Source organism: Bos indicus, chromosome 11 (genome assembly GCF_029378745.1).
Source record: "Bos indicus isolate NIAB-ARS_2022 breed Sahiwal x Tharparkar chromosome 11, NIAB-ARS_B.indTharparkar_mat_pri_1.0, whole genome shotgun sequence".
NCBI classification, from domain to species: Eukaryota; Metazoa; Chordata; class Mammalia; order Artiodactyla; family Bovidae; genus Bos; species Bos indicus.
Genome location: NC_091770.1, coordinates 48,446,123 through 48,461,676, shown reverse-complemented (window position 1 = coordinate 48,461,676; position 15,554 = coordinate 48,446,123). Strand labels below are relative to the sequence as shown.

The 15,554-nt window shown below is 42.9% G+C and overlaps 1 protein-coding gene and 1 non-coding gene across 4 annotated transcripts in view; both read left to right on the top strand.

The window, feature by feature from the left end:
- PTCD3 (pentatricopeptide repeat domain 3) overlaps positions 1–14,729 on the top strand; it is a 31,140-nt gene extending 16,411 nt beyond the window's left edge. Inside the window, exons 8-24 of one of the 3 annotated variants that reach the window (XM_019970311.2) lie at positions 172–287; positions 829–899; positions 2,004–2,091; positions 2,547–2,607; positions 3,079–3,164; positions 4,229–4,373; positions 5,049–5,099; positions 7,060–7,149; positions 7,443–7,471; positions 8,326–8,432; positions 9,542–9,620; positions 9,717–9,807; positions 10,671–10,756; positions 11,300–11,448; positions 13,197–13,238; positions 13,682–13,840; positions 14,124–14,729. In XM_019970311.2, coding sequence (XP_019825870.1) covers positions 172–287; positions 829–899; positions 2,004–2,091; positions 2,547–2,607; positions 3,079–3,164; positions 4,229–4,373; positions 5,049–5,099; positions 7,060–7,149; positions 7,443–7,471; positions 8,326–8,432; positions 9,542–9,620; positions 9,717–9,807; positions 10,671–10,756; positions 11,300–11,448; positions 13,197–13,238; positions 13,682–13,840; positions 14,124–14,202 — 1,529 coding nt within the window. In that variant the 3' untranslated portion in view covers positions 14,203–14,729. Of the gene's footprint in view, positions 1–171; positions 288–828; positions 900–2,003; positions 2,092–2,546; positions 2,608–3,078; positions 3,165–4,228; positions 4,374–5,048; positions 5,100–7,059; positions 7,150–7,442; positions 7,472–8,325; positions 8,433–9,541; positions 9,621–9,716; positions 9,808–10,670; positions 10,757–11,265; positions 11,450–13,196; positions 13,239–13,681; positions 13,841–14,123 lie in introns of those variants that run through there. The other 2 variants (XR_011569281.1, XM_070798813.1) reach the window with 2 other exon arrangements.
- Positions 12,630–12,765, top strand: LOC139186010 (small nucleolar RNA SNORD94). The gene has a single exon (XR_011569587.1). It is a non-coding gene; the product is annotated as a small nucleolar RNA SNORD94 (small nucleolar RNA).
- Positions 14,730–15,554: the final 825 nt, after the last annotated feature.

Genomic DNA, 15,554 nt, shown 5'->3' with positions numbered 1-15,554 from the left:
TTATCTCTTCTGTCAGACAGCACTGTCAGGGATTGTGTGCTGGTTGCATCACTCCAGATGTTTAAGCTGATGTGGGGTGCAGCTCGTCCTTGGAGAATGGAATCCAATAGACTTTAGTTCTTTGATGTTTCAAAGTTTCTCTCCCCCACCCTTTTTTTCCCCCACCCATAGGAACCACTGTATCTCTGGAAACAACTAACAGTCTCTTGGATTTGTTGTGTTACTATGGAAACCAAGAACCCTCCACTAATTATAATTTCCAACAACATGAACAAACAGAAGAGTTGGTAATGATTTTTTTAAGTTTCTTTTGGTAGTAATTCTTTCTCATTTTAAAGTGAGTTCTTGTGCCTTATGTTAGGGTAGAGATTTGTGCTGAGGTGTGATAGAGCACAGTATGTATGTAGCCTGGACAAAAGGTGATGTGGAGGAAGAGATGGGTTTTAACAATTGTTTTACCCTGGTTCCCTCCTTAAAAGTATTTTGACCTTGCCTGCCACATGCAGAAACCAGTGACCAGAAGTGTTTGGATGGGCCCTTTTGTTGTTGTTCCTCAGAGTGACAGTATGTTGTGTATGGGACAGAGGGGAAAACCCCTGGCCCCAGCCCTCTTGAAAATTCATGCATACGTAGGCAGAGAGGAATAAGCATACTCTCGAAATTAATATTTCTTAATAAACAGTGGGTCTCCTTCTTACCTTCTACCGAATCTTTATTTGCTTTGCTTTTCTGAAATTTCCTCTGCCTTAACTGGTTCTGAGTAGTATAACTCTGAGAATGCTTTCCGTTGTATTCTGTTTTATGTCTGTTGGTGGCGGCTCATTTCAGGAAGAGGCTGAAGAGGGAGATAACATGAAGTCTAAGAAGAAGGCTGGTCATCAGCTTGGAGTTACTTGGAGGTATGTTACAGGATAATTAGAACTTTTATGGATCCGTACGGTTGTGAAATGTTCTTCATCACCCCCTGAAGAAGATACAACCCTGTAGTATTCTAAAATGCAGTTTGTTCTCTGTGTGCAGTGTAAATGTCACCGTTGGTTTTCATATGTGTTTGGACCATTTTTTATTAAATCTTTACCTCCAACCAGGTAGAGGTACAGGACTGGTGTTGATTTCTTTTTTTTCCCCCACCTAACTCCATGTAACCATCCTGGTATGGTTCTTCTGGTAGTTTCATTAGTAGTCCTACCTTGCAGTATACCTCTAATTCTAAAAAGGTTCAGAATTTTTAAAAGTATGTTAGAATACACATATGCCAGAGCGTAGTTCTAAATTAAGACTGCTGGCTAACAGAGATATTCACTACCGAACAAAAGATAAATACCATTTATGTAATGATTCAGAATTCAAATTAACTGAGTAAAACTAAAAGAAAGGTATTTTGTAAGGGTGTCTGGAAAAGGAAAGCTACTATTAATATCAAAATGAATGGAATAAAAAATTAAACTTCTTCAGTAGATACTAATAATTTCCTATAGTGATTAAGAGCAGCGACTTGAGAGTACCATCTGGGCCCAAATCCAGGCTCTATTTTCCAAGATGTGGTGGTAACAGAGAAAATGAAGGTGCAGCATAATTTGTATAACATAGCACATTGACTGACTGAAAGAGCCAGATGATATAAGCTCGAATAGGACAGTGGGTTGCAGGGCACCACATGTCTGTGGTTGCCTCTGGTTAATTATATCCAGTTGAAAGAGGGTGGGGGAACTTGACTGTGTACCCTGCTGTGTAGTTTGCTTTCTGTTTACAATGCTGAGTACATATTACACCTTTCAAGTCCTGGTTCTGCCACTTATCCAGTAAATTTTTGGACAACTTAAGGTCTTTGAGCCTCAGTTTTTCCCATTTTTAAAATGATGGTAACCAGATCTCCTTCTCTGGGTGGGAAGAATTACTTGAAATTATATGCAGAAAATGCCTGGAACATTGCAAGTACTCCACGTGGTAGCTGTTACTGGTTTTATCTGTTCCTGCTGGTTCACGTTTACTCTTGTATGTAGAGCCAGAAACCACGCTGAGAGAATCTTTGCTCTGATGCCTGAGAAAAATGCACATTCTTACTGCACAATGATTCGAGGAATGGTGAAGGTAACATTTGTTCTGGGTAGTTTTATGTTTGGGTCTTTAATTTCTACTGAGTCGGGGTTTCTCAGCCTCAGAACCCTTCACAGCTGGGCCACATAGTTTGTTGTCATTGGGGGTTTCCAGAGCCTTGAAGGATGTTTGGGAACTGCCTCTACCCGCTTCATGCCAGTGATTCATCCTCCCATCCCCCAATTGTGACAGTGTAATTCTCATAGTTGTTTTTTCATTAAAATAAGATACAGTTATTGAAAAAAAAGTATTAGGAAAGTTTTTAAAAATTGAAATCACTGGGTTGAAGTAACAGGAATAGAAACTGTATTATACCATACTGCTCATGTAAAAAGGAAAAACACTATCCATTCTGGTCTATCCTTTTACTTCTGAGAACAGTAGATAATGCAAATATTTATAAAAGACAACTTTTACGGTGTTTAATTTTCATCCTTTCCCTCTTCCAGCACCGAGCTCATACACAGGCATTAAGCATGTACACTGAACTATTAAACAACAGACTCCGTGGTGAGTTGTGTTTGGAGAATTCACCTCTGTCCTTCCTTTCCTTCTCTTGGCTGGGCGTGTGTGCGTGCTCAGTCGTGTCCCAGCTCTGCCGTGGACGTAGCTTGCCAAGCTCCTCTGTCCATGGGATTTCCCAGGCAAGAATACTGAAATTGGTTGCCATTTCCATCTCCAGGGGATCTTCCCAACCCAGGGATTGAACCTGCATCTCCTGCATTGGCTGGTGGATTCTTTGCCTCTGCATCATCTCTGCATTCTTACCTATGCATCATTATATCAGGAGTCTATAAAATCACAGGATTTTACCTTAATGATTTGCTCATTCTTAATCTTCTCCTGTGATGTTGGTGATTGAAGCGAGAGGCCAGAGCCAGAGAGAAGAGTGGTTTTCTAGTTGTGGGACTCATGTGCATGACCACTTGGCCTTTAATCACCAACCCCAAATTTTGTTAAAGTAGTTTTCTTCTTTTATAGCTGATGTGCACACCTTCAATTCATTGATTGAAGCAACAGCATTGGTGGTGAATGCGAAATTTGAAGAAAAGTGGAATAATATATTGGTAAGGAGGAACCCTCACTTTGGCTACTAATAAGCCAAAATATCCTTTGCTGGGACTCCTGAAATGCAGGAGACACAAGTTCAATCCCTGGGTTGGGAAGATCTCCTGGAGAAGGAAATGGCAACCCACTCTAGTATTCTTGCCTGGGAAATGCTATGAACAGGGGAGTCTGGTGGGCTACAGTCCATGGGGTTGCAAGAGTTGTACATGACTCACCTACTACACCACCACCAACCACCATCCTTTGCTCGGAGTGCATGGGGTGGAGAGAGCATTCACTGAGCATGTTTGTGGTGGTCACTGCACTGGGCTCTCCACTTGCAGTGGTCTGTTCACACCCTTCTAGCAACCCTTAGTTTAAGTAGCTGTATCTGACATGTGACCCAAGCATACAGCTAGAGTCCAGGAAGACCAGTTTGCTTATTATATTCATTTATTTCCTTATAATCGTGTGTTTTTTTTTCATTAAAACATTTATTGAAAAAATTACTAGGAAAGTTATTAAAAATTGAAATCACAGGAACGAAGTAACAGGAATAGAAACCACACTATACCATTCATTGTTGTCCAGTCACTCAGTTGTGTCCAACTCGTTGTGGCCTCATGTACTGTGGCCCGCCATGCTCCTCTGCCCATGGGATTCTCCAGGGCAGAATACTAGAGTGGGTTGCTGTTTCCTTCTCCAGGGGATCTTCCCGACCTAGGGATCAAATCCACGTGTCCTTCATTGGCAGCTGGTTTCCTTACCACTGAGCCACCAGGGAAGTGCATACCATACCATACTGCTCACGTAGAAAGGAAAAAACCAATCTGTTCTAGTCTCTTCTTTTGCTTCAGTCTTAGACCCATTAGGCCGCTAAAGACAGTTGGACACGGACATCACATGGGGGTTAGGGTGACTCATTGAAAGGGCCTTCTCTTAGGGGCACTAGATAATTCTTAAATGGGGGGCTTATTTATTAATCTGCTTTAAACATTGGCAGACAGCCCAATTCTTTTAGTTCTGTTTATTGGACAAATTAACCAGGCATTAAAAAAAATAATATTGCTTTTGATTCAACTAGGACCTGCTGAAACAAATGGTTGCACAGAACGTGAAGCCCAATCTACAGACTTTTAACACTATTCTCAAATGTCTCCGAAGATTTTATGCATTTGGAAAATTGCCAGCCTTACAGACCTTCCGGGAAATGAAAGCCATCGGGATAGGTGAGGGGTGTCCTCATGTCCCCGACTGAAGGCAGTGCTGACCTGAGCCTTCAGGTCCAGGTGATCCAAAAAGAGACTAAACTTTTCTGTGCTGTTTACATAATATGGTAGGAATTTCCTTTCCACCATTAAGCACACTTTTTAATTATGTATATTTAATATAATGGGAGCTCTTCTTTATCATCTTTTTCTGTTTATAGCAAATTATACTCTTAGGATTTTAGATACTTTTTAATGGATTTTTTGATTCCTGAGAGAATTGTTCACTTACAGTTGGCTGGTTTTAAAATCTCGTGACATTTTCTGGCATAATTAAGTATTTGAACCCAATTGTATGCTAGTATGTTGTATATTTTTCAGTATTTATGTTATTGAATCAGTTCACTTCAGTATCCTTTAGTGTTCTTAAATGAAACTCACAAGAGTATTGACTGTAATGTTTTAGTGATAGGTATCTGGACTTTCTAAGAGGAATTTGATCTCTATGACACCTTTCCACCTTTACATTAATTATATCAGCTGGGAAATGTCTTTGTTCAGAGGAACGGGATGCATCTTCTATTTATGTAACACCGCTCATGTTTTTACTCACTATACCTCAGTAAGCTATATTTTGTATAGCTGTGTTTGACATTTCTTTTTTTTTTCTTTTTTCTATGTACCTGGTAACGTAAGAACCCTCACTTGCAACATATCATCATATTATTCAGCTGTTTTATCAACATGGTATGTATATCATTATGTTATTTATGTAGAGATTAGGCTAACTTCACTGCTAATGAATTAAGATCGGATAGTTCACAGAATAGCATTGTCTACAGCCCGAGCAAAAAGTTACTGTTGAGGGTAGTGTCATCTTTTTGTCATGTAAAACTTAAGTCGGAGTGGAGGAAGGTCATTAAATGTACTAATGGGCAGTGTATGGTTTTGGCCAGAAGGTACTTGAGTTTGGAATTCCTTTTGCCCTCCAGAACTGTGCTGTCCAATACAGTAGCTACTTAGCCACACATGGCTATTTAATTAAATTCCTTCATAGCATTAGTGCTCAGTAGCCACTTGTGACTGCTGACTGCATCGTCAGTGATGCAATTATAGAACATTTCCGTCTTTGCAGGAAGCTGTTGGATAGTCCTGCTCCACAGTAAACCTTGACATTTTGAAGCCTCATAGGAGAACTTCAAGGCTCCATTTGTTACCTAATTTTAGGTCAGCTGTGCTCTATTGAATGGATTTTGGAGCAAGGCACACCTGAGTTGAAATTTCATCTCTACCATTTACCAGATGTGTGGGAAGGGACTGGCTATCTTACCTGAGTGAAGCCATCACGATGTAATGATGAAATGAATTATGTGTAGTGTCCTGTTCATGCTTGGGAGGCATGTAGTAAGCACTGTAGGTTCTTAGCCATTTGCCCCAACATGAGAAACAACCCTAGGTTTAGAAATGACAGTTCCAGTCTTTCTCTCCTGTAATGGGCTTTTTGTGTGAAAACAACAGAAAATCTTTATTTTGGAAGGGTAGTTTTGCAAAATTCACATTCTCACACATAGGGAAGTAAGAGCAGTTAAATGACTTTATCTTGAAAACAGGTGAACCGTTTCCACAGTAATTTTGTCATTTAAAATTTTACTAAACTTTGGTGGTATTGTACTGCTACTGCTAAGTCACTTTAGTCGTGTCTGACTCTGTGCGACCCCATAGACGGCAGTCCACCAGGCTCCCCCGTCCCTGGGATTCTCCAGGCAAGAACTCTGGAGTGGGTTGCCATTGCCTTCTCCATTGCATGAAAGTGAAAGTGAAGTTGCTCAGTCATGTCCTACTCTTAGTGCCCATGGACTGCAGCCCACCAGGCGCCTCCGCCCATGGGATTTTCCAGGCAAGAGTAGGTATTGTACTAAAACTAAGTAATTCTCACCTTAAAGCGTATTCCACTACAACATCACACATCACCTTGGCTAACTAAAGTCACTGGTGTTTATGCTTCCTAAGTAACACCCAGGGTCATAGGGGCAGGAGTGTCAGTGTGTCTTAGGGATATAAATTGATTGTCTGTAATAATAATTGCTAGGAATTTACCCAAAGGAAAAAGCCTAAAATAATGAAGAGATGATACATATAAAATAGTTTATTAGGACAGTAGAATAATTAGAACTGTAACAAATGCAAACATCCTTGAGGAACTTCAAAAGTACATCTGTGCTGTCACCGAAACTATATTATCACTTGCAGGTGGATAGGTGGGGAAGGGAATAGAAATAAATAATGTGAAATGTTTAACTGGAAACGTCATAGATGCATTTTGATTCTCCAGTTTTCTGTTTCTTGGCTCTCATCCTGGTTATATTTAAAAGGGGCACAAATGTTTATTAGCAAAAAACGTGTTTGTTTTCTAAGTAGGCAGGCTTGGCGAGGGTGTCCGTCTGTCTTCCATTTCAGTGCACGTCCGCCTTGTGAGGAGACTAGGAAGGAGGGGCTGAGTCTGTTGGGAGCGCTGTAGCTGACCAGGCCTTGGGGAGAGCGGCACTCAGCAGAGGGTGCGCTGACTCCTCTCACAGGGATATGCCTGGCCAGCTCCACGGCTTGGGTGGAGGAATGAGAAAGGTGGCCCTAGGACTAGTTCTGCCTACCCCATGGTTGTGCAGGAAGTGGGCTCCTGAGAAAACCCAGTTGCCTTCTTTTTCTGCAGAAAGCCCTTCAAAAGGATCCTCCCTCATCATCTATGATATCATGGATGAAATAACGGGAAAGACGTTTTCTCCAAAGGACCCTGATGACGGTACGTGCAGAAATTGCTGCCGTAAGACAGACAGCCTCTTTTCCTGACTGCCAGGTTATCGAGCCTTATGATGAGGATGGGGTTTGATTTAGTTCGGTCATCTTTGGGTGATTATTCTGAGAAAGCAGAGTGTCAGTGGATTGTGCTGTGTGTTGTTTCTCCTGTGTTTTCATTCATTTAGGTTTGTCCTACACCTTACCAGTTTTGTTGGCAGGATTTTTAATTAATGTTACTGACCTGAAAACATACTTTATGCATAGTAACCAAGGCTCTTCTGAACTTTGATTTTTCAGATATGTTTTTTCAGTCAGCCATGAGGGTTGTAAGTACCATTTCTTGCTTAAAACTTTTTTTTTTCTTTTATCCATTTCCTAAATCCATCATTGGTGGTTGGGAGGACTCTCCGTGATTCTTTCTCTTCCTTACTCTTAACTTGTTTTCATGTCATTAGTCCTAATTTTTTATTCCTCTAAAATCTCTACAAAATCAAAGCATTCCCACCCTGTGCTGATTGTGTTTGTTGTCTTTTTTCATACCTTTCTTCAGATAAGCTTTCAGAGTATTTCATATTTGCCTGTTGGTAACTTATTAGATTGATGGTTATGTCTAATTTTGTTTTTTCAGCTTATCATGCTAATCATAGGGAAAATGTTCAAGCAGTTTCAGAATGAATTTAGCAGTCTTATTCCCTGAGGATAATTGCTTTACAACTTAGTGTGTGTCTTTCCAGCTTCTTTCCTCTGGGTATTCAGACATGCATGTCCACACTCATTTCCATGGTATCTTGTTTGTTGTTGGCAGTATAGTATTTCATAGATGGGAATGACTTCTTGTTGGGTGGGTGTTGGAGTTATTTCATGGGGATTTTTGCCAGTATAGTGATGCTAGAGATAGCACTCCATCTGTCTTATGCATGGCATCCCGAGGGTTTTTGTCTAATACTAAATACGGGTGAATACTAATTACTAGATGAACATTATTTTGTTTTAAATTTCACTGAACTTGGTGATTTGAACCCACCCCCAATTTCTTATAATTCATTTGCTGTCAGTCAGTAAAACGTTAAATCAGTATACGTGTTTCCCCAGGTATCTACTTTCCTGCTTCATATAGTGAGCCACCTTTGGCTGATAAGGATCACTGAGTGATGGTTATTTACTACTTCTACATTTTCAGTGCTCTTCTCTCAGAGATCTAGAACTTGCTTACCAGGTCCATGGCCTTTTAAACACTGGAGACAACCGGAAATTCATTGGCCCCGATCCTCGCCGTAATTTTTATTAGTAAGTGTATTGGAAATGTATCCCTTGCATTAACGGAACACCTGTATGCAACCAGTAGTCAGTTCTGCAGGTGGGAGACTTGGCACTCTTATTGTAGGTCGCATGATCCTGACTTTACCAATACGAGTTATTTGAACACTTGTGAGATTCAGTGGTCAAACTAATTTGTCAATACCTGGTAGCTTCAAACAGTGGTTAAAACTGATTTGTCAGACTGAGGCGTCCACTGTGTATGTTTTAAGCTATTTGTAACTTTAAATCCATGTATCTTTTCCTTCTGCTGTTCTGTACTTATTCTCTCAGTCCTCTCAGACTTTTTGCGACCCCACGGACTGTAGCCCACAGGGCTCCTCTGTCCATGAGGATTCTCCAGGCCAAATACTGGAATGGGTTGCCATGCCCTCCTCCAGGGGATCTGTGCAACCTAGGGATTGAACCCAGGTCTCCTGCATTGCAGGCAGATTCTTTACCCTCTGAGCCACCAGGGAATCCCAAGAATACTAGAGTAGGTAGCCTAACCCTTCTCAAGGGGATCTTGCCAATCCAGGAGTCGAAATGGGGTTTCCTGCATTACAGGCAGATTCTTTACCAGCTGAGCTACCCAGGAAGCAACACCGTCCTATTTTATATTTTTGAATTCATAGCAGAGTGAATCCCTAAAGATTTCATCTTAGCCTCTTTTGTTTTTAAAGATGTTGGAGCCCAAAGAGACTCCTTACATGGGTTTGCTTTTAGGCAGATAAAAACAAGAACGTAAGAAGGCAGCCTGTTCATAGGTGTGTGGTGGTTCTCTTCCACATGTCCAAATCCTCTCCTCACATTGAACACTTGTTGAGTAGTGTCCTCACTCCTCTCCACCACCAGCTGAGAGTGTATGGAGGTGGCATCAGTGACCAGTTGAAGATAAGGAAGTGTCAAACTGGAAAGTCCAGAAAACACAGTTAGCAGCACCTCCTGGGGCATGCACTGACCTGTGTCACTTGAAATTGTAACTTATAAATTGTCTTTAAGTTCTGTGTAATATGTCATTATATGGCTGTGCTGTAATGTAATCATTCCCCTACTAGGTAGGGATTTTAGACTAAACATGTTTTCTTTCTCCATCACAGTTCCAAGTTCTTTAGTTTGCTTTGTCTAATGGAACAAATTGATGTCACCTTGAAGTGGTATAAGGACCTGATACCTTCAGTAAGTGATTCATGACTTAACATTTATCATTGTAGATGTTTGTGGGTGTCTTTGCTGAGTAATACTTAAAAATGTATTTGTATTTTTCTTAACCAGGTCTTCTTTCCCCATTCCCAAACATTAATAGATCTTCTCCAAGCATTGGACGTAGCCAATCGACTAGAAATGATTCCTCAGATCTGGAAAGGTCAGTTTCAGTTTGTGTGTCCCGACCCACCTTACTCTTGTCTTATATTTTGATTCACAAGTGTGTTAATGTGGTTAGGGAAGAAAGCTTCCATTTTTTAACTAAATTAAACTCTGTGGTTGAGGTCTCCTTCAGGGTGACCTGCTCGTGTTTCATGTTGGATTGCATGAGTAACAGTGGGGTGGAAAGGACTTCAGTTGGTTCCTTTGTGACCAGAAAAGGCTGAGTTTTGTGCACTTGTGTTAGTTACATGGGTCACCCGAAAGCTCAACCTGCAAAGCCTGTGCCATTCATTCACTGGACTGTGATGCATCTCTGTGCTTCAGTAGCTAACAGTGATATTGGTGACAGTATGGTTCCTAAGGAACAGCCGTGACTGTGTGTGTGTGTTATGCGTGTAAACTGACTGCAGAAGATGCTGTAGCTCACCCACTAGGTGACTGTGATCGTAAAATCCGTTCCTGTTTGCCTCAAGTTGACATGAGACACTGAGACCATAGCCCTGCCGTCCTGCCTTACAAGACTGCTCTGGTGATAATGTACAAGGACCATTGACAATTCCCATGTGCTATAAAACCATGGGGAGCGGGAGTCTGCTTGAGTGTGGCCCACATGCTGTTAACAGTTGCCCGGGAGCCAGTTACTGGCGCTGGCTTTCACTACTCTTTCGTCCTTTTCCTACGGTGAATCATGCTAGTTTCTAGAATCCTGGCATACATGTCGGCAATGAATTTTCTTATTTTCTTCTCCCTTCCCCCACCCCCTGCCCCAATATGGATGACTGCTGACAGTGGACAAAGGTCAGAGAATGTTGGTTTTACATGGTGGTGATCACGTCTCACTCTGTTCCTTTTTGTTTTAAGATAGTAAAGAATATGGTCATACTTTTCGCAGTGACCTAAAAGAAGAGATTCTGATGCTCATGGCAAGGGATCAGCACCCACCAGAGGTAGGCTTGTTTTGCTTTCATTGTTAGATATACACTAGCCAGCGTATCCTCTAATACTGAGCACCTGGGGAGGGTGATTCCCATGGTTTCATCTACTGTGCAGAATTCTGCCACCTAAACCCAGATTTAAATCTACACATCTGACTTCCCTGGCAGTCCAGTGGTTAAGACTCCGCACTTCCATAAGGGGGGGGCCAAGTTAAGATACTGGATGTGTGTGGTGTGGCTGAAAAGATAAAAAAGATACATCTCAACATACCCAACCAATTAGAATACCCTTCCTTCCTTTTTCTTTCCTTTTTATCTCTAAAGAGAAAACCCATGGTTGGATTTGAAATACATGGCTAAACAAATTATCACATCAATGTCGGGTGCTTTGCCTTTTTTTGTCATTGTTAATATGTATTACTATGTGCTGTACATGCGATGTGTTCAAATGGTAAGATGCAATGCTCAAAAATTTTAATGGTCCTGTGGAGTCTCCTGTTCTTAAATTGTCATAAAACTAGCGAGGCAGTTCTGCTGACTCTCGGGGCCTCTCAGCTGCAGGCGGCATTTGCTGACTGTGCTGCAGACATCAAATCGACTTACGAAAGCCAAGATGCTAGACAGACTGCTTCAGAGTGGCCAGCCAATTCTCTGAACTACATAGCCATCCTCTTCTTAAGGGCTGGGAGAACCCAGGAAGCCTGGTGAGTACACGAAACACCACACATGTAACGAAGCATCTCTAATATGGCTGTGTGATGTGTGGTTTCTCAGGAGACAAACGGGTTTCTGCCCAATGAGGTGTTTTTTGGTTTGGTTTTGTTTTTTTTTAATTTTTTGGTTCTGCTGGGTCTTCACTGCTGCACCCGCTTTTCTCTAGTTGCAGAAAGTGGGGCTCCTCTCTGGTTGTGGTGCACAGGCTTCTCATGGTGCTGGCTTCTTGTTGTGGAGCGTGGGCTCTAGGGCTTCAGTAGTTGTGGCTTCTGGGCTCGCGCACATAAGTTCAGTAGTTGTGATGCACGGGCTTAGTTGTTCCATGGCATGTGGAATCTTTGCACACCAGGGATCAAACCCATGGCTCCTGCATTGGCAGGCAGATTCTTTACCACTGAGCCACCAGGGAAGCCCTGTAATGAGTTTTCTATGAGAACGTCCAAATACTAACTAAAAAGCAAACTTGGGGAAGAAGAATCAATGTGCATGTGTAAGAAAGGGTGTGGTTCAGTGGGCTCAGTCTCTTTATTTTCATTTTCTGTATCTCCAGTCACCTACATAGAACACAATGACCAGAGAATCTTAATTTTGAAAGTGTTTTGGGCATTGATATCTCATTTATGGATGGTTTCCCCACACCCACAGCCCCGGCTTAAAATGTGGGCTGTATACTGGAACTTGAGAAAAGTGACATTTACCAGTATTGACTAAACGTAGCCTTGACTAGAACCCATCATTGGTTTGTGCCACTGTATTCTATTTCTGTGTGTTCCTGTTGGCAGTTCATTCTCATACTCATTTCTAGTGTTTAATTGTGAATGAAGACCTTATGCATATTCATTTTTCCAAAAGCAGAGAAGTCAACAAAGGAGCACTTGGTTGGGGTGGTCATGGTTGCGTGGGTCCACTGTATGTTATTTTGGATGTAAATGTTAGTTCTTAGGGCCAGTGAGGGGGTAGTTGTGTATGGTTGTTTCCAAGAGACGACCTTTTGTTGAACATAAGACTGTCAGTCCAGGGTGTGGGTGTTTGCTCTCTCTAGGAAAAGCTGGTGGAGGCTTGGCTACCTCAACTGGTCTTGACTGGTGGTGAATCACACAACCTGCTGCACAGCTGCTGACCCGTGGTGCTTGGAGTCGTAGACTCGGGCAGGTTGACACATGTTGTGAATCAGGCTGTGATGATTGGCGCAGGGGTACGGACCTCAGCTGATGATGGGAGCTGAGTGTATGTGCTTCTCCTTCGTCCTGCATGTGGCAGGATGCTGGTGAGCACTTACATGAGACTCGTGCCTTAATCTGAGCCTGCTCTTCATAACATCAGCTTAAGACACACTGGACTCACACACAGGATTACAAAAGAGAGAAGAGATTGTACAGTATCTGCCTCCCTCCCTTCCCTCTGCCCACATGATACATTCCCTCCCTGGGGGGGCTGAAGTGATCCTCTAGAGGAGGGTGAACCCCAGCAATTCTCAACGCTCATAACAAAACACATTTGCCTGTGCAGTATGTAATGTCCACACATGAAGTTGAAGAGGGTTGAGGCACCTGGAGTGATTCTTAAGTAGAGACGAGGCTGGGAGCTGGTAGAGCTTACAGATGTACGTCTCCAAGAGCTTCCACTGTAGGTGGAAGGAGGACACTTAGTGTCTGCATCTGGGAGAATAGCTCTGGTCACTTGATTGCCATCTGTTCTATTACTGTTCCTAATCTCTTTCCTATCTCATCTTGAACAGGAAAATGCTGGGGCTTTTCAGGAAACATAATAAGATCCCCAGGTAAGTTCAAGTTAACAGGCCTTCCTGCATACATCCTAGATTAGTCATGTGGGTTTCACTCTTATGGGGTGGGGGGCAGTGTGGAATTTCTCTCAGTGGTGGCAGTTGGGCACTTTTCTGTTAGGCAAGCAAATAGACAACCACTCCCACCATCTAAGGCATCCTGCGGCAAGTGCAGTTTTTTACTCTGTGCTCAGTGATCACAACATGTTGTTGATACACTGTGGATAGGTCCACATGAAGGCATGCTGAATCATGTTGAAGATGGTAACTTTGATGAAGATGTTGAGGATGAAGGCGTGTTGAATTAAGTGTTCATTATCTCATTAGCCCTTTAAACTTCATGTAACTGTCTCCAAAGCTGCTGATCTTTGTAAGATACTAGATTCTGTATGTACTGTGAGGGGTGTAGTTGGCAGATGTTGACATTTTGCCTTTTACAGGAATGAGTTGCTGAATGAGTTTATGGATAGTGCCAAAGCATCCAGCAGCCCTGCCCAGGCCGTTGAGGTTGTTAAGCTGGCAAATTCCTTCAGCTTGCCTATTTGTGAGGGCCTCACCCAGAGGTTAACTGCTGACTTCACCCTCAGCCAAGAACAGAAGTAAGTGGGCTCTTGGGCTCTGTGTCATCACCATGAAGAAAAGTTAAGAGATGGAGCAGCCCATCTATCTGCCCATTCACGTGTCTGTAGCTTTCTACCCCTGAGTTCCCTTTCTTTACACAAAGTCAGGATGTGTTGATTTAATGATACTTTTTGTCATACGAGTCAGGGAGGCCTATCCGTTGACTTACTGGATCTTGTCCTGTGTTGCTGTAGTGCAGCTGTAGAGACCCCCAGCCAAGCCTGAGTTTCAGTGTGACCCTCCTATTTATTTTTCTTACAGGGAAGCCCTGGGAGACCTAACTGCACTGACCAGTGACAGCGAGAGTGACAGTGATAGCGATACCAGCAAAGACAAATAAAATAAAAAGTGGGTGAATCCGGAGCATCTGTGACCAAGCATAGCTGTGCTGACACTGGATTCCTGAGATGTTAATATCTGTAATATGAAGAAAACAGGGTACAGATTTGGCGAACCTTGAAATATAGTTGATACACACTGGCTTATTTGGGTTCACTTCCTCGGCTGAGCCACCTGTGTGAGGGTTACCCTGTGAACAGAAGCAGCGCCACTGTTCTCACCTCTGTGCACACACTGTGAGGTGTGCAGCTCGTTTGAGCACACCTGCAGCAGGCGTCTTGTCAGCTGACGTCAGCGCCATTTGCCCTCCCCTGCCATGGACTGTACCCTTTGTTGGCTGATGCTATGACGATGGCACTTCCTCCAATTCACAGAAAGAGTCTAAAGGAAGATTTTGTGCAGTTTCATCACATTGATACTGGGTCAGTAGTATCCCAAGTTCAGGCATCTGAGAACTGAACAATCACAGGGCTTTAGGCTGCACAGCTGGGAAGATGAAAGCTGTAAATAAATATTGTAACTAAGGTATGCACGTGTGCGTTTGCCTTCTTTCTGCACGCCCCCGTCTCCCAGTAGGCTTGGGGCTTACACAAGTGTGTCCTCTCTTTCTCTGAGCGTGCTGGCACCTTCTTCAAGTATGCTGTGCTTCCAGTGATCTGAATGAAGGCTTGTGAAAAGAGGACTGAAGTGTTTCCTTGACATGATTGCCTGTTGCTGGTAATCAAATCATCATGTAAGTGTACCTGGTCATGATGCAAAGCTGTTTTACTGCTGGTAACAGGACCTGCTATGAGACAGCAGTCATTAGTGTGGACGGGTGACGCAAGGTTTATGGAGTCATTTCGATCTTAGTGGTGGAGTGGCAGTATACCAGAGAAATGGGCTTATTTCTTTGAGATAAGGCAGTGTGCTAGAGCAAGGGATGCTGAAATGAAAGGTACGCAAAGGAGGGTGGGAGGTGCTGAAGGAGTCTCCAGCCTGGCCCAGGAAGGAGACTTACCTGTTAAAGAATGCTGTCTAGCTGACCTGCCCAACCACGGGCTTTACAAAAGATTTTAGAAAGAAGGTCAAACCCAAGAACAGTTTTATCGAGCTCAAAAAGACTTGAGGGACTTCCCTGGTGGTAGAGTGATTAAAAATCCACCTGCCAATTCAGAGGACATGGGTTTGATCCCTGGTCCAGAAGATTCCACATGCGGCTGAGCCACTAAGCCTGTGCACCACATACTGGGCCTGGGAGCTGGAGCTAGAGAGTAGCTGCTGCTATCCACAACTAGAGAAGACCCTCCAGCAGCAACGAAGAACTAGCACACCCAAAATTCACCCCAACCCAGGCCAAAACAAGTCTACTGG